The 25,638-nt window shown below is 43.3% G+C and overlaps 1 protein-coding gene across 1 annotated transcript in view; it reads left to right on the forward strand.

Moving 5' to 3' along the window:
- Positions 1-12,535: 12,535 nt before the first annotated feature.
- The window catches only part of CAMK1D (calcium/calmodulin dependent protein kinase ID), a 136,304-nt gene continuing 123,201 nt past the window's right edge, over positions 12,536-25,638 (forward strand). Inside the window, exons 1-2 of the mRNA XM_026091118.1 lie at positions 12,536-12,696; positions 16,428-16,559. Of these exons, the coding sequence (XP_025946903.1) occupies positions 12,536-12,696; positions 16,428-16,559 (293 nt within the window). The remainder of the gene's footprint in view (positions 12,697-16,427; positions 16,560-25,638) is intronic.

The raw sequence follows: 25,638 nt of genomic DNA on the forward strand, positions 1-25,638 counted from the left end.
TTTCAAAGAAAACTCAGAGGAATGAAGACCTTTCTGAGGAAAGATCCCAAGTAGTAGCTAGCTGATGTATACTGATGATGCCACTATTTGATTAGTCAAGGAGGGAAAGGAAAATTGTTCCATGCAATTTAAGATGTTATAACAAAGTCTTAGGATGTGAGCTTTAGTTTAATTAGTGGTATCTACCCTAATCCTGCAAGGAAGAGGCCACTATTATCTGCACTGACAGTAGAAGTCCTACAATATGATTCACTTAAAGCCAGATTAAAGGAAGACAGTGGTTATATTTATTCCACAGAGATCATTCCAATAAGATCACAGAGGTTGCTTCCTCCACCAGGTAAGTGATCACCTTTCAAAGTGCCTGGGTATTGGTGTTTTCCCTGGACATCTCATGATAATTCTTGGCTGGTTTAATTCCTCTGAAATCAGAGATTGCGTTTCCTACTAGATATCCTGATTGTGCTGCTTAGGTGAAAATGGTCTCATTGTGTTTGGACAGTATTTTACACGCACTTTTCCTTGCTTCCTGCCATGCATTAACCGTAAGGATGCTCCCATTTGTCTCCGTGATGGGCTTGACTCTGCAGGACTTTGCATGCCCATTTGTTGCGTAGGCTGCTGCCAGCTGCTGCTGGTTGTGTCATGTTAATAGACCATCAGAACAGCTGTCCTGGGTCAGACCAAAGGTCCGGCTCAGCCAGCGCCCCGTCTCCAACAGGAGCCAATACCAGATGTGTGGGGAGGGAAGTATAGGTCAGTATATAACAATAATGTAATTATTATAATACTGTGAGTACTCCCCTAGCATTCAGTGAGATGTGCGCAGGCATTTTCTGAGACACAAATGGTGCCTTTGATAGTCTGTGATGGATTTTAGCCCCAGTATTTTTCCAGTCCTTTTTTGAATCCCTTTTAATATCMACTGTGTCATACGGAAAGAAGTTGGATGAAGTTTGTTTTGAACTGGGTCCTTGCTACTTTCCTTCGCTGGCACCTAATCCTTGTATTGGAAGAGACAGTGATCACCTGCTGCATCGCCTGTCCCCCTCAGTTGTCCTTTTCCAGGCTGAAGGCTGAGTCCCAGTTTATGTGGTTGTTCCTCATACGAAGCTGTTTCATGTCTTTGGTCATCCCTGTTGCCCTCCCTGGTTCTGCCATACCCCCCAGGCAATGAGGAGGCTCACAGCAGCACGCAGTATCCTACATGTGACAAATTGCTTTCTTAGTAATCCCTAGCGCTGGATGCTTCTTTGTGTAAGGAAAGTTTGTTTTTTTCTTATGTATTTTACTTTACCTATATTACCTTCATTTACCTTTTCCTTACCCTTTTAGTCATCATCACAAGGTCCTTCTGCAATTTTTTTACGGTCAGTCCTCATTTTTAGCTCAATGAATAGCTTGGTATTATCAGCAGACTTTGCCATCTGCCTCTTCCAGACCTTTTGGAAATACATTGGACAGCACAGACCGCAGATCCTTGTGAGACTCCACTGGTGACCTCCCTTCAAATATGACCATTTACCATTTATTTCTTCTTGCTGTTTTCTGTCTTTTAACCAGTTTATCTATGCAAGAAGCTTCTCATGTCCTGTAACAGCTYAGCTTCTCAGAGAGCCTGTGTTGACGGACCTGCCTGAAACCTAAGTTAACTACATCAGCTGGATCCCCTTRTCTGCATACAATGACCGCTTTGGAGTACTCCGGTACATTTATGAGTCCTGACTCCCTTTTTCAAAAGCCATATCACCTTTTCCCCAATATAGCACGTCCTTCCAGGTGTTCAATAATTCCATCCTTTATTAGAGGAATGCTTTTCACAGTGGTTTTTGCTGACATGCTCAGTACAAACAGCTTTATTCATCTGTAGTTCCCTGTAATCCCCGATTTGTTCCTTTGAACCCGTTTGGAAAAACTGTGTCACATAAGCTGCCTCCCCATTTTTGGGTACCCATACAGCTTTAAGGGACAGACTTCAGACCGTGGTTAGCGCTTCTGTATTTTCACCTGTTAAGTTCCTTTAGAATGGTTGGGTCAATCCAGCTAGTCCTGATTTTTTTTCATTTTACCTGTTTAGTTCTACCATCATCTTGATTAGAGATAGAACTGCTGGTGCATTACCTGAAAAGAAGGTTTCCAGTATGGGAACCTCCCCAAACCTCTCTGTAGTGAGCACAGACACAAAAAAAATCATTTTTTGCTATGGCCACGTGGGTTTTTTTTTAGTGCTTTTTCTATACCTGATTGCTTCCTGGTCCACTGGCACATTTCCTGCCTCTGATATGTTCAAAAAAAATCTTTATTAATTTTTTGACCTGTTGCAACTTGTTCTTCAAATGCTTTTTCCTACCTTTCAGTGTTTTTATATTTTAGCCACTAGACCTTAAATCCATTCTTGTTACCTCATTGGACACATAACTTCTGCTTCCTGAGAATGCTGTCTTCTCATAGTTTCTCTTGCCCTGCTGCTTAGTCTGAAGACTTCTGTGTTTCTCAAGTTGTTTTTAAATGGGTATGTCTTTGTTCTGAGCTTCAAGCATTGATGATTTTAAACAGTCTTTATGCCTTCTGCACAGTTTTAACTCTCCTGGTTATTGAGAGATAACCTTCTCACTTTGGCCCTCGCATAGACCCTTCTCACTTCTCTTTAACAGGTGCCCTCGTTTTTATAGATTTCCTTCCAGAATTAAACATGACTTTGAGGACTCTGTGTAGTGTAGGATGTTACACATCCTTTCCCAAGAGTTTTSATTTTGTCTCACATATATGCTGCTATAGGTCCTGAGTTTCTTGCCTTGGAGACTGGAGGGGAATCCACTTCTTCAGAACCCCTTTCACTGGTTGTTTCTAGCTGAGCAAAAGCACTACTCTCTAGGCCTGGTTTAAAACTGTTTGGTATATTTGTGATAAAAACCCATTACGTAGCATGGGAGAGCAGTTGGTTATTTAACATCTTTAAGATGTGTTTTAATAATGGGCAATGGAAAGCAATTATTGGGCAGCAAATATAAAATGAACGAAGAGAGAGAACTGCTTTCTCATGTAATTTGTTCTCAAACAGTGGAGCTCAATTCTACAGGAGGTTGTGAAACTCTAAATTCTAAATGTGTTGAAAAAGTTAATTATACAAATTAGTAGAGAAGAGCTAGCTAGTCCATGGTGGGTCGATGCAACTGCCACTTCAATAGAAGTCACTTTTCTAGCCCATTGACTGCTGGAAGCCTGGAGGGTAAACCAGGGGAAGTCTCATGCTGTATGAGCTCTATTTCTTACACTCTTTAAGTGTCTGTTACTAAAGTAAGGACCCCGGTTAGAACAGACACTGCAGCTTTACCCCATTGAGCAGTTTTTTTCTTCTTCATGTCTTCCTTTAATGAGGTAGAAAGGGTGTTTTCCATGACCAAGCCACGTGAAATTGCATTTCAGGATCCTCAAGTTCCCTTTTGCTTGGAATGAGTTCCCATTCACTTAGAAACAGAAATATTTTAACGGGARAAGGGCTTTGTTTCAAAGAGAGAATAAAGTTTATAAACAAATTAGGCTCTTTTTCTTATCCATAGCAGAAAGCAAAGCTGTTTTCCCCAAGGAAGTATCATGCTTTGTCTGGCCGTCTGACAGTTTCACACCCATCCTTTGACCTGCCATGTTTTAAAGGACTCAAAACTTRCTACTTCATAGTGAATCTCCTCGTCTGATCATGGTGGGGGCAGACACTGTCCCATTTTGATCCATTCCTAAAATGACCCCGGGGATCAACTAGTGCACTTGTCAAGATTAATCCGCAATGCTGTGCTGGGAGAGGAATTCCTGCAGTCCTGCCTGCTTCTCGTCACTCTGCCAGTGCTCTCATATGACCTTCTGGGGGATTTAGGTCTTCTGGGGTGTGTGTCACCCTGGGAGAATAATATGCCACTTCCTTTTTATTCATATTTTAAATTATAAGACCGCTTCTGAAGAAACATGGAAATTGTCAGTGCCAGGTTTCCAGAGCCATGTTCCCCTCTGCTCCCACATCCAGCTCGTAGTGTGTGTTACTGCTCAAACACGCCGTCAAGATCYGTGCCAGATTATCTGGAACTGTGTAACTGCTGAGAAGCATGGTGATGGCAACTGCCAACGCATGTGTAGCTTGTCAGCCCAAGATGGGCATGAGCTCTTAGAGTTTCATTTTTAAAAATAGGTTGGGTGCATGGGAGTTATCTCCTAGGAAACTCGCTGTTGTATTATGAAACTATAATGTACTCTGATTACATATCAGATAAAGGGAATAGGAGCTGCTGTCAGATTGTTTCTGCTGAAGTGCTCCAACAAGGAGGGTCACTYGTGCGTAGCAGTTAACTTTGGTTGGCGTTCGTGAACTCCTTGGTGCACTGAGGTGATTCCTCTTGTGCTGGTGCTCTCTGAAGAATGGGAGGCGATAACAAGAAGCCCTACATGCATTTGTTCTGCATGCTGAAGCCGTGGACAGTTGGAGTCTATTACAGCTCCAGCAAGTCACGTGTAGCTTGTAGCTCAGTAGTAGCAGCTTGCATAGGCAGATCCGGAGGTCTTCAGTCTTCATCCCCTTACCAGCAGTGTTGGCAAAGAGATCAGTGATTCTGATTTCTGTGAGGACTAAACTGGATGCTATTAAACTGAGAATCGAAAGCCCTTTGTAGAAGATATGACAGTGATCTCAGTGACCATCCCATTACCGATGGCTTCCATGGTACAGACTGACTCTGAAGTCTTTGGGTGCGGAGGTCTGTTCTTCTTTCAGATGAAATGCTGGAAACACCAGCACCTCTTTTCTGCTGTGATTCTCTAATGGGCTCGGCTGCTTCAGTGGCAGGCCTGCCATGCTGGTGGTTCTCCTTCCCACGTGACTTAGTCATGCTCAAAGCACTAGTCTTCTACCTTCATGTGAGAAAGGCAGCATAAGGCAGGGACAGCTCAGGCAAATTGCTGCATGTGTCACTGGCCTTCCCTGCTGTTAAGAGCATAGGACAAACCCAGAGCAGCTCTATAGCTGGGCCCCACGTGTGCTCTGTTTCTGAGTCCTTGAACTCAGCTGGACCAGKACATGGTTTAGATGGAAGTTGGTACAACTTCCGATTCCTGAGATCTCCTGGGAAATTTCCTTTTGACCAATCCTGGTATAACTCGCTGACATCAAAAATGTTCCTTCGGAACATCATGGAGGCTCCTGACAATAGGTTTATGGGAGGAAAGTTGTGCTGGTGCTGCATCTATTTTGTGAGTAACTCCAGTAGTCTCAACATAGCAACTTAAACTTGGAGCCAGGGAGAAATTCTTCATCAGCTGAAGTTGAAAACTTTTCTGCACTAAGGTTCAACTGAGAACAGAACTGAGCCTTGCATGCACAGAAAGTGTGTGGCAATTTTTTTAGCAGAAGTGCCTGTGAGTTTCAGAAGTGCTCGCTAACCTCTATATACAATTACACTGAAATAATCTTTGCCAAAATGCTTATTTTCAAGCTCGCCGGTTACCAGGCAAACCAGTTTGTTAAGGTTTCTTCATGTACCTCAATTCAGACTTGAAACCACCTGTGGATACATGAGTCAAGAGGCTGGGAGGTAGGAAAGCACACACTCTTGGGTGTTTTATAGAGGTGCCTATTGAAAGTAAAGGTGCAGGTGGAGCTCTAGATGGCTTGTGGTGGCTTTTCCTACCAGAACTCAATCCTGAGCTACAAAACAATTTATATTCTGTAATACCAAATTCTTTCTCTCTCTCTCCTTCTCTTCTCTTTTTTTGTTTTTTGTAACTCTAAGCTGCAATATAGAGTGGGCGAGGATACAAAATACACATCATTTTTAGTCCAAATATTTAAAAGAGATACGCAAGGCTGGATGTATGGGTGCAATGATGAAAACAAGCCAATTAAAGTTTCATAGTGACACAGGAGGGCGGTTACACAATGGGAATTGTTCAGCTGTGCTTGTGACAGCCCTGAACTCCGTGGCCTCCTCTTTCAGTGCCTGCTTGTTATGCTCATAGGAAGCGCTTCTGACTGTGGGCTGTAGATTGGGTCTAAAGGATGAATCTGAAAAAGGCAGATCGTAGGAGCTGTGCCTTGGTTTCATGATCTGATTAACTAATCTAAATCTGTCCTTGAAACAGGCAGGAAATATGCAGAAATCATGGGTCTGCAACACTTGCAAGTCCTAATCCTAGTTTCGACTTGAATATATTGTTATTCTGCACTTCTCAGGCCATGAGCCAGCACCACGTAAGTTGAGGAGGGGGTTCACCTGCCTTAGCTTTCAAGTTAGTTACTCAAGGACAAGCTGACTGCACTGCTATTTTAACTTGTTCTATGTTGTCTATAAAGTGAGCCCAGGGTAAATAGCTCAGGGTCAACACTATCCATATAGATGTGGTCAGAGGAGTTTCATTCCGGGAGGTCAAGCTCTGCTTTCACTTGAAGCGAGAGAGATCCTGAGGATGGAAGTCATCTCACCTAATTGTAGCTGCCTGACAGGCATCTCCTCAAAGCTATTGTCCAGGGGCCCCACATGGTCTCTTCTACCAGCACTGGGGTGCAAATGGAGCAGGTGATTCCTCGATGAAGAAGCTTAAGAATTCCTAAAGGGTCATAGTGTGTTTCCTTCAATATATCTTAGGATGGGATGTAATCATCTGTTGGAGATGCTTCTCTGTTGAGTACAAAAGGAGCATGCACTTCTAGATTATGCTAAGTTTATGGCTTTTAAACAGTTAAAAATATGTAAGAGGAATTTGGCAATATGGTGTCTGATCCTCAGGTCCCTCATCTGTAAAATGGGCAACACAATCCACTGGGGAGCCTGGGTCTGAGAGGCAGAGTCAGCATTTGAAGATCATCGGCCATGTAATGCAATCATTTGCTTGTGATCTCTGCAGAAGATCACCAGAGCTGATRTTTAGGCTTTGTTTTGTAAAGAGAGAGCTGCTGCCTGAAGGCACGAAGTACTGTGCAGGCATATGCATCTTGGCTTTGTGAAGGTCCAGACACCTTTGGGCAAAACTCCTATCTAAATAGAAGTTTCTGATGGTCTAGACCAAACTGCAAAGTTACTTGGTCTTTAGTTAAGATGAAACTAGCAACTGCCTAAAGACCTTCACTTTAGAAGGGATGTAGGAATTATTGCAAGCAAAACTGTAGTGTCTGCACTATCTTTCTTTTGCTTTAAAAGATGCAGTGTCATCTGATTATACCTTAATTGATCCGGTTTCTTTGGAGAGTGCCTTGGCATGCCAGATCATCATCTTAAGTTTCCGTGTGGAGGAAGAGGAAGAAATGTGCTTTTTCAAATGGGTGTAATCTACTTTATGTGACCAGATAAGATCTGCAGAAATCAGCTGTGTTGTAATACGCAGTGCATATATCAGTGCTGTAACTGGGAAATGCTTTGAACAAGTTATGGAGATCACTTACACCTCAAGAAAGGTATGAGGTCATTATTAGAAAAAGAAAGGTTATTTCCCTGTGAGAATACTGCCATCAGATAAGCTGTAAGAGACAGTGAGCTCCTTTTGTCTTATAAGATGAAAGTGGAAAAAAAGGTACTTAAATATTCACTTTGGAAAGAAAGTGATCATCAGTGGAGAAAATAAACTGCTTAACAGCTCATTTGTGAGGAGTGTAATGGGAGGAAGAGCTCAATACAGAAAGCTGTACATTTTGCTTTTATTCTGGATAGCTTTACTGTGATTGCTACAGAGGATGTAATGTAGATGTAATAGGCCCTTGAAGACAACACTTGCCTTTCTAATAGGGGTCATGATTAATCAGAAAGGACCAAACAGTTCAGGAAAGAAGAGGGCTGTAATACAAACATTACTGGGGATCTGTGCGGGGCCAGCTTCCTTTTTTAGCATCCATGCATCACTGTGTCAGAGCAGACTGCATAGCATCCTATTAAATTAGCATACAACAGGCAGCTAAAACAAATTAGCTGATTTCAGAAAGGGAAGAGGTTGTGGGGAAACTTCTTTTTGCCTTAATCTCGGGGTGCTTCATGTGGTTAATTCACCTTTGAGCCTAAGTCTTGGGGCACTGAATCCTGTATGCCTGCTGGCTGCAGAGCCTTGCTCTGATCTGCATGGAATGGCTTTTCTGGCCCAGGAGTCACCTTGGCCGTGTGCTTCAGTGCCTTCACCATGCTGACGTGGGCAGTCCCCTAGGAGCAGGATTGCCCCACGCACTGGAGAATTGCTCATCCACGTGGTTGTGTTCGTGCTGGGGTTGTGGCTGTGAGCCAGGTCCTGCCTGTCGCAGCACACCRGGGTGGCAAGCACACTCGGAGAGGTTCAGCTGGCCTCACGGAGCCACCGGGACTTTCTCCTGGAGGTGGTGGGACTTCATCTGAACAGCTCTACCACTACTCTGGCAACACGTCTTCCCCTCCTGAGCTGTCCTGTTACTCTCCTCTTCCTGGTCATCCTGGAGTCTCTCCAGGAGCTTTTCTTGAGGTCTGCACACTGTAATTCCTTCTCTCCTTCYCCTGAATCATCACCAATTAACAACTTGGATTCTAGGGCTCATCATTTTGGCAATTTCCTGCATTAAAAGGAGGGTGCCTCTGCTTGCTCTGGTAGCAGTTTGCTGAGCATCGGGCCGTGAGGCATGTATCTGAATTGTCAAGTCATTTATTTAATTTCTGTCCAATTGGGTTACATAAACTGGGGATTTCTTTATCTGTGAGCAGCATTGCTGGACCTGCTGCTCAGCGTGATGGCTGGTGGAAACCCTATCTTCCCGCACTGTTTCGAACAATTTTCCCTTGTGTGAAAATGATTGTTGACCACTGATGAGGTGGTTGTGCTCTGTGGGAAGTGGTTCAGGAGTAGAGGTAARGGCATGAAGGAAGCCTTGAGTGTATTACCATCATTTCATGCTTTTTCTTTTATTGCATGCAATCTTGAATTGGTGTTTGCTGGCTTCACAGAAGTCTCTCTCCTCTAAGCAGCTGACATGGCTTTTCAATCTTAATTCTAGTTTAATATTTTGTCTGAGAACATCAAGTATCACGGAGCTAAAAGAAGAAGAAATGATAATCCCCAAACTGGCATTAAAATTCTTCCAGCTGACTCTGGTGACAAAAACTGTCAAAACACTAACTGTTGTCGTAATCGTAGACATAACACAACAAAAATGGAAGTTAAATCCAAACAAATCCCAACGCTTTTGGTGACTGTGCGAGACGAAAGTTTTGCTCTGCTCCTTCTGCTGCAGTGAGTTCTCCATAACCATTAAGTGCCCTGTGATGGTGGGAGAAAACTAGCTTGGTTTTATGAGGAGGAGGAAGAAGCTTTACCTGGAACGTGATACCGATATTGTGTCTCTGTTACGGCGGCAGCTGTGAGTCCCTGCAGAGATCTCCGTAGACAGTGTGATTTTTCCCCCCAAAATCTTTATGATGGTGGGAAGAGCAAGGCGGTACGAGAGGCAACGCCTGCAGCTTGCGGACGCGCTGCCCGTTCCCGTGCTGTCGAGTTGTGTGCGATGTGAATGAGCAACCCGGTCATCGCAAGAGAAATGCATAATCCCAAGACCTTAAAGTACCTTTTCGCTCAGACAAAATGCTGTGGGTGTTGGTGTGGGGCAGTGGCTCGGGGTGCGCAGAGAGAGGTGTTGGTGGTACAGAGAAGAGCTCCTCGCTGCGTGAATGTGCGGTGAAGGAGATTTTTGCCCCTTGCCTGTATTACTCGTGTGTCCATCAGGTGAATGGCAACAGCATTTGAAGCAAGCTTGAAAGTGTCTATCATTATCTGGAAGGTGTAACAAAAACTCGGTGAGGAAAAGTGGGTCTTAATTTGGGCTAGATCTAGGACAGGGCACTGTGGGGGCCAAGCGTTGGTATCGGGCCTGTGGCCTGGCTGTGTTTCATGAATGAGAACAGCTAGAAAAAACATTTATTCTCCAAAGAACTGTAAAATAGACCAAGAAGTGTGTTTCTTTTCCTTTATATTTATATTGCACTCTTGGGAACATGTAGGAATATTTGACTTCTGTGCCATATGTCACAGTCCCTTCTGACAGTCTCCTTCTGTGTTCTTGGGTAAAACACCCTCCCATGCTTCGGTTTTATACCTTTCCATTGGTTTATACCTTTGCATTACTGAGCTATTGAAAATTTTGGATCTGCATTTTTCATTGTAAGTGTGTTTTCACACAGACCTCAGGACGTTCTTGGGCATGACCTTGGAGCTAAAAACTTTATTTCCAGCCTTTAGTCTGGGTTGAAATTTATGTTGGGAAGGGTCTGGAATTTAAGAGAATGAGGACCTGCATAGAAAAATGACAGTAGAAAATGAAATAAAGAAAGTAGAAAATTAGTTTTGTAGAAAAATGACTTGGTAGAAAAATGTTCAGCAGCACCAGACTCTCCCTTGTGTGAGTTGGTTGCACAGAGTCTGAGCTTGTCTCACAGTATGTCCTGTTAAGTCCTTGAGGTCTCCGGGAAAAACTGTAGAAGTGGCAGGAAAGATTCTTCCTCTGCTTGTAGTGTTGTTTTGAACTTACCTTTCTTTGGGAAGTTTTGGAGTATAGTTTGTGTCTGTCAGCTGGTGCCAGGCTATGAAAATGGCCTACTTGGATTTGGTTGGTCTCACATCTCAGGGTGTTCCTCACAATAGATGTGGTATCCTTTTCAGAAAATGAGTGTTTGCTCATTTTTTCCATAATTTGGCCGGGGCAAAGGACATGCAGAATGCCAACTGTATTATAATTAAGATTGTTAGGTATACAGAGCCGAAAGATGTGAAATCTGTTTCCTGACTATGTCTGTTGATTTAGTATGACAGAACACCTGCTAATGCAGTGGAAAACTCTTCAACATGGAGGTCTCTGTAAATGGAAGAATTAAGTTTTACCCTCCCATCAACTCTTTGTCTTCAATTTGTCTCCATTTTTGTGACAGCAAATTTTTTTGATATATGAGAACAGATTTGCTCTGTCACAGTTTATATTGTTCATTGTATTTCAGAAATTAAGTGTTCATATTAAATTATAGTTCAAACAGATGAAGAAAAATATTGTTTATCTTTTATTTTACTTTGATCTGCAGCATAACCTAGCCTTGTAACTTTGTTTTTTAATAGAAAACCCAGTCTGTTTGGACACAAATACAATGTAATCCAATAAAAATCTTGAAATTCTGATTTGTAAATCTAGATTAAATAAAATAACTAGATGAGAAGTAATTCAAACAAATTAAAACTATGAAAGATTAACCTCTTGTTGGATGCTGCATGGACCAGGAGTGTGCAAAGGAGTGAGGAATTAGAACTTCCCAACCATCTTCTAGAGTTTGCCATTATCTCAATGTCAYCAGGCAAGTCATTTAATTCATCTTTTTTCTCTTACACCATTTTATAATTTATATACAAATGGATCTAGATCATAAAATTACTCTGTGACTTAATTAGAAGTTTGAAAAGAACTGATCCTCTAGGGTAAAAGATAACATGGTCACAGCTTTCAAAAATAGGTTCAACTCAATTCTATTTAGGTGTCTAACTAGGTGGTTTAATTTTGCAGAAGTTTCTTGCTTAGGAGTTTCAACTGCTGTCCTAATTTCTCAAAATCATGTTAGTTTTTTTATACATTAACTGTAGGTACCAGGTAGGACCAGCAAAGCTCCTCGAGGAGTTTGAAAGCCCCCTTTCAAAGAGGCAGAGGCTGTTGGGTCACCAGCAAAGGTTGCTGTTAGCTATTTCCTTGCTGAAGAGAATGGGAGATCCCAACCACACAGATTCTTTTAAAAACATGACTTTTAATGGATTCACTTCTCCCTATTTTTAAAAATCTTGGTCCGGAAGTGTTAAAATCATTTTTGGGCTATATTTTTGGGGGGAGGAGAATAAAACTCCCCCAGATATTTTCAGAGAGTGAATACCTTCCTCTTCCTCAGTATTTCACATTATATAAACCATCTCTGTTTGCTAGTATCCTTCATAGAAATTGTGTTCTTCTGTATGTGAAATTTCAGATAAAAATCTCTCCTCTAACTCATGCAGTTCCTTTTGAAGGGTTTGGGGTTTCTTTATCAATTTTGTAAAGCTGATATAATCTCACTGTGCAAACCTTTGGGATTCCCCAGCTCCTCATTGTATACACACTTCAGTATGCATTTGAATAGACATTTCAGTGCATTTTTTCAATGACTTCATTGGTTTCGCTCACATGCAAAAGTTGCACACCTGCATAAATATTAAAAAGACCAGGCTGCAAAAGAACTTTTAGTGTGCCAGGTCCTAACCCAGCAAACCCTTAAGCATGTGGTTGATTTAGGCATGCTGGAATCATATGAATTCCAATGGTATTTGAACACGTAATCAAAGTTGAGCAAATGCTGAAGTGCTTGGGTGAGCACAGATGGATTTAAACACGTCTGTCAGCGGTTTGCTAAAATGGAGCCTCAGTGCACTGAACCAGAACTGGGGAGGAGCTGACCACCACTCTCCCTTCCTTCTCCTGGTCTCTGACAAGTGGGTGGCAATGCGACATCTCACATGGGCTCTCATTTTTCACAGGAATTCATGAACGATGTGGGAAAATCCTCAGGGGAAATGTAGTGCCATAAGGAAAAGACTCACCAAGTGGCTTCTGAATCTCTTTCTGACTCAGGGTTATGGCTATGGAGCTACTGGCATACGGGATAAAACTGGCACGTCTTGGGAGCAATGTGTCATTATAAAGACCGTATGGTACCTGCTAGGAGAGGTGGGCTGTTAATCCAGAGTCCTTCCAGAGTCCAGGTGTATGATGCAGGATATGTCTGACAACCAGAATGGCTGTCAAACATAACCTGTACCATTTTTCTTTCTTTTATCATGTAAAATTGCTGGTTGATGCTTAATAGGAGCTATGACCTTTTGACAAAAAGTCCCGTCATTTTGATAGTGTAGAACACAACGTTTTCTAAAATCAAACAATTTCACAGAGCTTAATACACTGAATTACTGACTTTTAACTCTCAATAAAGAATTTTAGGAAATGCTGAAGACCTTAAAGATAAATTGCTCTGTTTACTAATAACTTGATTTTAAAGGGCATATTAATTCATTGGGGGGAAAAATCTTCTGTAGTAAGACTGCCAGTTCAGTAGTTCTGGGGAACTTTTTTGAGGAAGTGGAGAATTTGCTGTGGGATATATTACTGTTAGCAAGAAAACAAGCARTCTTGCCTTTCTGACTCTCTCTTGGTTATTTATCTGTTCATGAAGAAGTCAAGAGGGCTTTAATGGAGCTGGACTGGATCATTAAGGGCAGACGAATTTAGCTGTGTATGTTTGAAATTAGGATAATGACTTGTCCGTCTATAAACTATTATTTCTGGCCGTCTCCTCACTCCAGCAGCAGTGTCTTTGCTGTCTTTTGGCTCTTTGCTCTCTCTAGTAGCATTTCCTCCTCCTTGTCCCGTACCGTTCTCTCACTCTCTGTGTTTAACTTCTTGATCCCTGTGTGCATCCTTTGCATCTCTTCCCTTCCAGTGCTTCTCTTGTCTTTCTTTCGTCCCTTGCCTCGTTGCTTTTTCTCGTTGCTCGGCGAATACAGGAGCTGTGCAGTGCGATAGCCGCGCTGGCTTAGCATCTGCCTCCTCCCTTCCCAGCAGATGCACCCAGCCCTTCCCGTCACCGTTACCTGTTGCCTGCGGGCGCTTCCCAGCACCAGCGGTTTCGCCATGTGGCCTCCTATAAAACTCAGAGGGGAAACCAGCGCTGTATCAGGGCCCAGGGTTGACATGTGAGCCAGCGCGTTAACTGAGGTTCATCGCGTTTCCTGCTTTGATGAGAAAAGCTGTTAAGGAGATGCCGTATTAATTTTTATGACCAGATCTCCGAGTTCCCTAAAAGCAGGGAACTGTGAAACAAGTCCGTTTCAGGCACGTTAAATTCGCAGAGGCTGATCCCAACCGTTGAGCCCCACGGCTGCCCTAGCGAGTGGAGAACTCAGTGCAGTAAAGTTGTGAAGTCAGCTGAAATAGAGGCATTTCCCACAGCTGGGTTTATTACACAGAAGGATATAAAAGGATTTCTTTTATTTTGTTGTCTTAGAATGGCAATGAAACCCAGATCAGAATGGAAGCCTTCTGTGTTTTTATAGTATCGTAAACATTCAGAGAGCTGTGTGATCAGTAAACGACCAGTGCGATTATGCTGCTTTTCACTGCCTTTAACTAAAGGCAGAAAGATTGTTCAGGACACAGCTGGAGTAAAGTGCAGTGTTGAAAGCTGAAGCAGATGGGACTTAAGGGGTTCATGAAATATAGCTGGAAGCAGTCCTAGGAGTTTCTGAGCACCCTGGCCTGCGACTGAGGCTGGTAAGCCCTGAGGAGTCTTAGGACTTTCCAATAAAAGGATTTTATAGCAATTTCAGACTGGCTATCCCAAGCCTAAGGGTCAGGATGAAAACACCATTTGGAGAATCAAATAACTAGCACTGTGTGATAATAGGAAAGCAAAGAATAGGTCTTTAAAAACACATCGGACCGCTTGATTTTAGTTTTTTACTGCTCAAGCCGTTAGGATCAATTGTATGGACTCTGGGTTGGAGTCCGTGGTGCTCTGACAAGCCGTGGTGGATCGTACACAAAGGGCAGAGCCGAAGCCAGTGAAGCGTCCCTGGTGTAAATGCAGTCAGAGCCTGGATCACTGTCCTTTCTCTGCRAAACCAGGCAAAACATGGACTAACTTCTTGTTCTTTGTTTAAAGGGTAATTTTTGCGTGTAGGCAAACCCTCAAAACACACACAGCAACATTTTGCGACAGCCTCTTTTAATCTGTTCCTAACTTCCTGCCGTCATTTCCCTATCGCTGCTAACTACGAGAGTATTTCTGTGTAAACAGAGGCTATTTCTTTCCCAGGCAGCATCCTCTTCCTTTGCCTGTTTCATTTATCCTTTGGCTTAATGTTTCATTCGGTTGTTTCACAACTCAGGAACCAAGCGTGAGGTCAGAGGCGCCYGCTGCCATCCCAACGGCAGGAATTAGAAAGGAAGAGCCTGGCCGTGCAGGGAAAGAGCTGCTGTTTATCCCCGAGCATCTAGATAACCAGCGGGCACGAGGAATGAAAGGCAGAGAAAGTTCACGGTAGCTTAATGAGGTTGTGATCAAATATTAACATGGGAAGAGCTGGCTGGAGCGTGGTTGCGGTTCGCTCAGCCTGCTCCTGAGCTGTCTTTTCAGGGAGCTATGTAGAAGAGCAGAATAATTTACTAGTGGAAGAAAAAAAAAAGGGAAGGAAAGTGTTCTGGTTCTTTTTATGTTCCGTATAAATAAAATATGACCCTTCGGTTGGTGGACTTTGAGCTGTAAGCTTGTTGGACGAGCTCTGGGCTGGGATGTCTGTTGGACAAAGCCGGTGCTTTGGGAGGTGTTTTTGGTGAAAAGGAGCAGAGCGATTTGCTGCTCTTAATCAGGGCAACGCTCTGTCTTGTCCAGTTCCTCGTTATTAACTCCAGTAATGAGTGGAGGAACAGGAGAGCGGTCCCAGTGCATCAGAGCAAAGGTCCAGGCCAGGAGCTTGGCTGAATGACCAAAAGCAAATGCTGAGAAAAGTGTGTGGGAACAAAAAAGCCTACATGGTGCTGCCAGTAACGTTTTCCTGGCCTCTTCCCAGTCAGGTCCGGGTGCTTCTGAGGAAGATGCGAGTGTGCAAGAAATAATAGACTGTTACGGAATAAGCTAACGAAGGAGAGGCACTGGCCACTCCTGGCAAACAGTGCCTGGCTTCTCTGATGAGGTTTCTATAGCCTTTATTTGTGTTCTCCTCGCTGGGGTAACCGTGGGGAGGCTGCTACGAAGGCAGATGTTTGGACTTGCGTTTTAACCCTATTCTTGGGCTTTCGTGATTACCCGTGGTGGTTTGTTTTGTGGAGTAATTCAGTGTACATAGAAACATTCTGCAACGGCTTCCCTGTCTGAGTCACCAGCGAGCGAGCGGTGAGCGGATGCTCTGGGCTGCCTTTCGGAGAGGACTGCAGTGGAGGCCCTGACCTCTTGTGGTGGCTGAGGAGCTGAGAGTGCTCTTGGCACTAGTTGCGTAATTTAGTCCTGAGAACACCATGGACTTTGTGTGAATTAAGTCTGCAAAAACTCCAGAAAGGGGAAAAGTGCCGTTGATGGAATCATACATCAAATTAGCAGCAGAGCCAAGAACAGGACCTTCTGGTTTTCAACCTATGTTCGTGTCTCTGCTACACTATGGTTCTTTATTAAAATTGTTGTATTTGATAAGACTGTAATATTTTGCGTGAATGTGAATGTCTGCATGTGTTCGTAAGGCAATGAAAGATGCTAAAAGCGCCATTGCTGTCGTTAACAGTAACAGCTATCAAAACCCCCCAGAAGAACTAGACGCAGTGGTAACATTTCAGTTAACAGCTTCCCGCAGATATGACACGACTTAAAACCAGGGTTTTTCTTTTCTTCCTTCAGGGGTGCATTCTCTGAAGTTGTTTTGGCTGAAGAGAGAGCTAGCGGGAAGCTATTTGCAGTCAAGTGCATTCCCAAGAAGGCACTGAAAGGAAAGGAAAGCAGCATAGAGAATGAAATTGCAGTCCTCAGAAAGTAAGTATCAAACCTTCATTTCTTCTTCTTTGCTTTGATTAGATTCCTGCATTTAGGGAACAGGAACCCTGACTGGCAACTGGGACTGACAGGTTGTTCAGCCCATCACAGGCAGACAGATCACCTGAGTTTAACTGATGCTGAAAATGGTTTGAGAAATGCTCCATTTTTCTTTTTTATTAACACAGTCAGATGACCTTATCCATTAATAATACCTGCAGTTGTGTCACTGGCTTTGAGGGGAGCAAAGTCAGGGTTATTATTTCCAGCTGCTCTAAAACAGTCTATACACAACTTGACCTAAAACTAACTAGACATAATACAGACTATTTTACGTGATGGTAGCAGTCTATATCATGCACTCTGTTCCTAGGAGGACTTCTTGCCCCAGCTCTTGGTCATACAGGAGCTGATGGCTGATCATCTGAGCACCATGTGATAAAACTGGTCCTAAACCTTTAAAGCTGACCTGATCCTAAACCTTTAAAGCTGACTAGATATCTCTGCACTAAATGCTCAGACAACCTAAGCCAAAGGAGCAGGTTCGAGAGCAAGCTCAGCTGTCCCAGTAGGCAGAAGGGATTCTTTTCAACAGGGTAGCATGGGCTCCAAAATAGCTACAAGCATCTGTTCCAGGTGCCTTTTCAGGACCTATATCAGGTCAGAATAACCTGAACCCGATAATGAATCTCAAACAAACTTCATTTGGGCAGAAGAGCAGGGTAAAGTTGCATCAGGGAGGAGATCAGTAGAGAAAGAAATACATTTTAAGAAAGGATGTTGCACGCATTTAAGCAGTATATGACTTGCTGTGTAGTGTTACTGAAAACCCGTCGTAAAGCTCAACCATTGCCGAATCCATAACCAGGCAATAGCAGCCAGTAATTGACAGTCTGAAACAGTCTTTGTGTGGAACCATCCCCAGATACTCACATGCTGACATAGGAGTGGCAATTTTGCATGCAGTAAAGATTGCCATGCGTAAACCTTGACCCTAAGATAGGAGAGCAGAGAAATCCTTTAGGTCATTTGTTGCTTCTATATTGTGCAGAATTTCTGTTCTCTGCAAATGATTTACTGAGAAAACAGGAGGCAGCACCCTGGCTGTGCTATTCAAACAGTAAGGGCAAAAGAGTGAGTGGGTGGAAAATTCCTTATTTTTTGTACAATTAGATCTACTTGGTCTCTTGCCTGATGCATGTAAGGACCATAAGAGAGATTTTCCCATTTTTATCTCCTGATGTGTCCTACATAGCTATTGCTAACACAAAGTTCAGATGTCTTTGTATTTTATTCTCAAAAGTCTTTGCTAGCAGTCACAGTATTGAATTTGTATGTTCTGCTAAGGAAACACTTACAAAATAACAAAAAACCTGGATCTGCCCACAGTTGAGGAGAGGAGATATCAACCTGTCTCTCTGTTCAATGAATTTTCTGCTTTAAGAGTTAATAGTAGAAGTAGCTTTGAAAGAGGTGGAGCAGGTCCTGAGCAGCTGTTGCTAAGCTCCAAAGGTATCCAAGTGTGCTGCTTTTGTTTCTGGTAGCTTAATGCTGAGTGGGGACGGCTAGTGTGTGTCTAATGACTGGGCAGGATGCCACAGCCCTGGGCTGACCTGTGTGACTGTGAAGAGCGGTATCTGTAACAAGCCACGCACCGAACCAGCCAATTTTGAAGAGGATGTGTGCAAAGGATGCCTGGTGCTAAGACTTTGTTGCTGTTCCATGAGAGGAGTGCACAGAGCAATAGAGGATGGATGCAACCAGGYGTTGATCCTGGTCTCCTTATTCATTCTTGCATTATACCTTTGGAGGGTGTTTAAACCCATAGGGATAAAAGTCTCCAAAAACACCCTGTCCAGCTGAAATAGAAGCAAACTCCTTGTGTCCTCTTAAGAGAAGGTTCTCGTCTGCTACTGGCCTTTTCCCTCCTACTTTCAATCATGAGATTTTGGTCTTTTTCCTGGTGAGGTGTTTACTTTCTGGCAGATATCTGKTGAGTGCTGTGAAATGCAACAGTTCCTGAGTTCCCTTGGTTGTCTGTCAAACAGGTGTCAGGGAATCATGAATGTACTCACTGCTGCCTTTGCCAGCTCTCTGGTGAGCTGCTTGTCCCCCTGTGTGTGATGAGCAGGTTTTTAGTGGCAGTCAGAGATTGTGCTGACCATGTCCAGAACTGATGCACACAAGTATCACACATGCTTTGCACCCTCAGACTGCTCTAGAGGAGGTTTGTCCCCGTGTCAGTACTGCTAAATCCTCTAGATCTGGCAGAATCAATATAGAGAGGAGTTTGGATGATGCTATGTGTTGAAGTAGTATTTTAAATAACATTTTTAAAATTTATGATTAAGCATCTGTTCATAGAGTACTATAGGAAATAGAACCTGGTGGTGAAAGCATGAATCCAATGACCAGAACTCTTGGATCCCCTCTCACTTCTGCTGTTGACTTCCCTGTGTGACCTAAAATATCCTGTGTCTTAATTTACCCAGTTGTAGTTAGCGCAACTTAATATTTATTGTCTGTGAAACAATGGAGACCTTTAAATAAAAAGTTCTACCTGCAGTTCATTTTGCAGTCCTTTCTCATATCTGCAGACCCAGGAGTCTTCCTTCGCACGAAGGGAAGCTTCTGGGCTGGACTTCTGCTACAAAATCACTAGAGCATCCTGTCAGTCGTCTGTGTGTCTCAGATGTCAACAAAAAGTTACTGGAAGTATTAAACAAATATTCTGTATCGGGGAAGGTCAGCGGCCCCCACGTGAAATACATGGAAGGTAGAAGACTTTATCTTTTGGATTCTTTCTGTCTGTGGGCTGGGGCGCTGTTGCTGCCAAAACAAAATGACACATTTTAGAAGCGATGTTCTGCTAACAGAGGAGCTAGCTGCCAGCCAACTGATCTGCATGTTTGTGTGAGTGCCAGAGTGAATCATGCACACTCGATCATTTTATTTTTCCAGCCATGGCCAACAAATCTGTTCTTAAAAAAGAAAAAAGACGGAAGAGCCGTTAAGTCAATATTTACGCCTAGCAACCTTAACAGGGTTCTTCCAATATGGACTCTTTTGTTTCCAGTGGAAATCCATGGCAACATTCCCCGAAGACTTGGATGGGGTGGGGACAGAGCAGGGAAAGAGCTTACGGCTGAACACAGTACCAGGAGAGAGCAAGTCTGCAGTTAATCTGGGAGCCTCAGCCCAACAAATTCCTTCAGCCCCATCTCAGCAAAGTATTTAAGCATGTGCCTAATTTTAGACTGTAATTCATCCCAGTGAAATCAGTGAGTAGTTTGAACTCACCTTGCTTAACTCAGGCCTGTAAGGATACTGCAGAGAAGGGTGAAAGATGCCGTTAGGCGCCTGTGTTCAGTAGTACACCGGGAGGAGAATTCTCTTGGTCTTCAGTCAGTATCTAGATTATGCCCTGATGCACAAGGATTGTTATTTCTTGCAATTAATTGCATGCTGCTTGCATCTAGCTGGACACAGTGCAAAATGTTGCATTTCATCACAGCATCAGGTGAGAAACTGAGCTGCATCATTGGTAGGCTGCTCAGTGATTTCTCTCTTCTGCAACAGAAAGCATGTGCTGTGTTTTAGAATCAGGTAGAGGAAGAAAACTGGATCTCCTAGGTAGGACTGTCACACATCCCTTAACTGCCTGTGGGGAACTGTAGCACATGCTCACCCTTAGGTTGCACAAACTCTTTCTGACCTGAGATGGAAAGTAAAAGGTGTGGGGACTTTCAGATCCTGCTCAGGAAGCAACTGCTTTCTGTTTTTAAGCAGAAAGGTAAATTCAGTCCCTTCCATTGTTTGCTGTAGAATAGCGGAAATTTCTTCCACGTATGGTAATTGTGCAGGTGTGAACACGCTGAAAGATGAATCGGCTGTTAGACTGGTTCCTAAAGGCAGTAGGTGGTGTGAAAAGTTGGACTGCGGAGAAGCACCAGTTTGAGACTCTAGTTAAATAGAAAATAGCAACCTTGGAAGAGGCAGACAAAGCAAAATGTGCCTGATTTCTTCTGGGCCGCACTGCTAATCACAAGGAACTTTCTAGCTGGTGGTATGCTGCCGGTATAATACCTGCACCATCATACAGATCCGGTGCTGAGTCAAAACAAAGTCAGGGGAGGAAGAGTAAACTGCGTCCAGCTCTGCACCCAGGTGCACTGATAACTTAATAGCAGTGATGTGCACAAGTAGGTGTGCTTGAAACGAATACTCTTTAGCTAACAAATCGTACTCTGCATTAGCTAGTCTCCACTGAACAGGGGTTTTTCAAATCTCTTACAAACTGTTGAGTTATCTGCTCCTCTCACCTCCTCTTCTCCTCTGGGAGAGACACCATTAAATTCTTTATTACAAATCATAGCCATGCCTAATTGCAGACTGAAGCCATTTTTCCTGTGAAGCAACATGATCAAACTGTTTCTAAGCAGGTCAGCTGAAATTCTGCCAGCGCTTTCTGTTCCCTTTTCCTTAGAAGACCTGGGGACCGGTTATTTAGGCAGTGATTCATGCCCAGACGATTGCCATCTCCTCATATGCCCGCACCTATAGCCGGGAGCTGCTGCTGTAATAGGCAGAGGTGGGGAGGCAGCCTCCCGTGAAGTCTGGGAGGCTTCACCAGGACATGCTCATCGCAAAAACAAGTGAAAAACAGCAATGAAAAATCTTCCTAAAATGGATGGAAGTGTGGGCATTCTTGGTCTCCCATAAATCAGATGATGGTCAGAGGGGCTCAGCCCATCGCTCCAACCCAAGGGGTAGCACCATTCCTGATAGACACCATTTAAGGGGACACTCTTGATAGCAAATGTGGAAAAATCACCCCTTCCGTGTATTTTCAAAAGTTGTATTCTTTTGCTCCTTTTTGGTAGCCCATTGACAAGCTCTCCCTAAAACCTCTCTGTCCTGAGTTTCTCTCTGTAGGAGTTTATCTGCCTGATAACCTTCAGGAAGATGAATCCAAAGTTAGTTTTGAAACACGTTGCCTCCTATTAAACTCTTCTGTGTAATTGAACTTGGAATCAAAGGCTACATTAGTTCTGAGTAAAACTGGTCATGCAGAAGTTTAATGTGGCTTAACATAAATTCAGGCATTTAATTAATTCAGATTAACGTTCCTGCGTGACTTTGTGGGGCCAGGTCCTGCTATTCAAGCCACAGCTGACTCTCTGAGCTAAAAATTACCCCCCTTGAAGACCGGGGTAGTCACATATTCACCCAGTTTGGAGGCTCTGTAGGTGCCCACCAACACTCTCCTGCGGTAATTATTTAACCATTAAATGTCACGCTTTTGGAGTACAGGGCCTGTCTAATTGAGCAGAAGCGCTCAGATCCTGTCTTGATAAGCGTTAGCCTAAAAGCGGTGGTAAGTAGATTGTGTAGCTTGGTATACCAAGATGTATGGGATTGGGTTTAAGGGGTTAATAACTAATTTCCTCTTTGCTCCACAGCAGTAAGAGCTCTTTTCCTTTAAAGAAATGGATGGTTAGGCAAAAAAAAATTGGCATCTCTGCCTGTCAGGTAACATTATTTCTCTGAAGCTGTGCTTACCCTATAGACAAAACAAGCTTGCTGGCTTTTTTTTCCCTCCGTGAAGCGAGAAATGAAGAGACAGCTGGTTGTTGTATTAAGTAATCACTTTCAGAGGAAGCTTTTATGTAGATTTACTTGTTAAAACCTGGCTTGCTCATGCGGTTGCTGTTGCGCTGGGTTGACAGCAGGCTGACGCTCGCCCTCCCCGCACCGGCGTGGTTAAAGCACCGCTGAGTGCAAATGCAGGGCATCCCGCCGGCCGGCTCCTCGTCCGCGGACTCCCTCCGAAGGGCCCATGGACGGCGTGGGGGCACCGCGCGYGGGGGGACGGCTGCAGGCGAGCAGCGCGGCTCCGCCGGCACCCGCTGGCTCGGCCGGCAGAGACCTGGGCTGCCAAATGGAGGAAAGCAGGGGCGAGTGCTGGGGGTCGGCATTGGATGTATTCATGTCATTTATTCCTTATTGTATGCATTCCATTTAACTTACATGCTGTTCATTTAACTTATATTCTGTTCATTTATCTACCTGGTGCTAGCACACGCAAACATCAGGCATGCACCAAGAGCTTGTAGCACCTACACTAAATGCATTTTTGCTGTGGTTATAAGTCACTTGTGGTCCCCTTAATGATGTTGATGTTAGTGCTCGAAGAGTAGGGCCCTCCCAAGAACTTATCAGTGGACATCCCCCATGGATGGACTTCAGCGTTTCCCTTGTGCATCTTCTGGTCAGACCTGGGYGCCCCTCCAAGTACCCTGTTAGGAAATATTCCTGCTCACCAGGACTTTTGGGCTTCCCTTGGAGCCAGACTTACTGCTGGGCACCATCTCAGGGATTGCTGCTAGAGAGGCGGGTTAGGGATGGAAAGGAGCCAAATCTGAGAAACGCTGCAGGAGAGGGGGACATCTGGGCATGCCTCAAGGCTGGCATCTGCTTTAGACCACAGTATCATCTCCTGAATCAAGGAGATGCAGACTGGCTGAATTGCCCTTCTTCTGTTTCAGGCAAGAGTGAATCGGACCTTATATATATATATATGGCACAGGGCACAGGACACCTCTGCCTTGGCACTAGCATTTGGCTTCTTGTTAAGCAGCTCCATTTGCTGCAAATATTCATTACAAATATGTGAAACCTGAATCAGTGCTAACTCCATTTTTGATCGCTGACATGCTGGAAACTTTGCAGAGGAAAACATAGCCACCCAGGACTGCCTGGATCATATTTCATGCTAGATTAGATGTAAGCAGATGTAGGGAAGCAGATCAAAGCGTTTTAAAATTCCTAAAATACATTAAACGAGAAAGAAAAATCACGTCCGAAATAGTAAACACAAACAAAATTCCATATATCTGCTCTGGTTTTACAGTTTCATTTACATTCAGTGTGCTCGGTAATAGCTTTAGTGAGAGTGCGTGACATTTCTGGGTTTGAACCTGCCTTAATGCTATGTGTATGTAGACCATTGTGTTCCTTTAAATAGGTTATAGTGTGCTAAGTCATTTCAGCATGCTTGCTGGATGGCAATACAGCTGTCCTTCGTTCTGCGGAGTGATGGTTTATCAAATCTCCCTTACGTAACTGTTCTTCTTCAAGGCCAGCTCATACCCTGAACTCAACTAAGAAATGGCTTATCCTGGGAGGAGGAGGGGGGGTCAGAGGGGAGGAAAGCACATTGTAGCTCAGAGCTCCAGCTTGAAAAATAATCAATGTGTTATGGAAGAAACAGCTGCTTTCTGGAATAGTTGTTCCCAGATGCTTTTAAATCTGTGGAGTGGATTTTTCTGCCTCAGTTACAGTCTTCCTTCTGTGCCTAATGTGTGTTTTATGTGGGCCCAGTCCTGTGGATAGCTGAGGTCCTTTCGAAGGGTCTAGCTAAAGAATAAGAACGTTGCCTTATTTTCCTGTATTTATTACTCAGGAAGATGGTTATAATTGCATTTCAGTGATACTAGTATCCGACTGTATGTGCTGTTGTCTGTTAGCGAAGAGGAAAGAATTATTAAGATGCATAAAGACGTTTTAATAAGATCTGACAGCTTGATTAATGACTCAGCTTTTTATCTGGATGCATAAGGTCTGTCTCTGTTCCGCCCACAGGTTTAAAGCTAAAAGAGCTGTCTTATTTGCAACTGTGTGCCTTCAGCTTGAGATTACGTAGCTCACAGAAGTGAAGGTCAACCAGTCTTTATACGGGAGGACACACATCTGTGAGAAGAGCCCACCCACGGTGGACGTGGGGAGTTACAGGCTGCAACGCTGCTGTCTGAAGCAGCACTGCAACGTAGTGTTTGGAGGATGCAGCTTTTTGGGTAATAGCAGGGAAGGCATTTTTGCCAGTGCTTGAAGCCCAGATCTTCGAGGACGTTTCAGTGCCTAACAGCCACTGAAGGTCTAGGCCAAGGTGGCTTTGTTAGTCAAAATACTTTGTTTTTTTACCAAATTCATCATAGGTGATCTGGAATATTTTGTCCAAAAGGAAGTTTTCTTCCATGAAAGTCATTTCTTTATTTGGGAAAAGTATAAAAGGCTATTTAATGGTCTCATTTGCAAAGTGAAGGGGCCTTGTCAAAACACTTGTCAACATATTGCATTTTATCTGTCTCTTTTAACTTAATCCTGAGATATTGACTGAATGAATTCAATGTTTTATACTAAACGGTTTGGAGACAGTTGGCTTCTAACCACAAAATGACCATATTTTAATGGTGGGTAAATTATTTAGGCACACAGTCCAACCACCTGAATGCTTATTGCTTTATCTCACTTTTATACTATTAAAATCTGTGGCATTAATTCATATGACACTGCAGTGTCTGAGTGGTGAATTAGGCGTATAATTTGCAAAGCCCTGCATGAAGTAAAACAGGGAAACCGAAGGTAGGATTCAACTGGCCAGATGGAAATATCCTCAAGGGAAGCACCTGTGTCTGGTGCAAATCTTGCTTGCTGTGGAAATCATCAATATGCATTTCTCAGGGGATCACAAGGTATGGGAAGAAAATCAAAGTATTCCAGAAATGTCAGTTCAAGAGGGTAGAAACAGAAATCTTGTCAGAAATGACAGTTTCCACGAGCACTCTTTGTCCAAAGCAGTTCTTTGCTCTTAGCAGTGTGCTGAAGGGCTTTATGAATACACGTTGCCATATTTTAGCCCTACATTCTATCAAGTTAGGTCAGTAGCATTATCAGTGGATCAGTTTTTCTGATGTGTGACCCAAGTGTGGATTTAATTAATAAATTAATTATTATTTGGCCAACTATTTTTACAGCTACATATCAATCCAGTCTTATAGTGCTTTCTCATATAAAACTTTGTTTTCAGTAGGAGTATTGAAGAAAAAAACAGTTGGTAAAAAATCTGTGCGTACTGACTGTGTATTTCAACCAAGAAAGAAGTACAGGAGACTCATTTACTTTATGCCCTAGTGCTCAGTTTGACCAAGGAAATGGTGATGACATTTTTGTTATGAATTAAAAATTTAGTATTGATTTTTTTTGATCAAAAATTCAATTTTTTTTTATTGAGCCTTAT

Source organism: Apteryx rowi, unplaced genomic scaffold, assembly GCF_003343035.1.
Source record: "Apteryx rowi isolate R43461 unplaced genomic scaffold, aptRow1 scaffold_9, whole genome shotgun sequence".
Classification (NCBI taxonomy): Eukaryota; Metazoa; Chordata; class Aves; order Apterygiformes; family Apterygidae; genus Apteryx; species Apteryx rowi.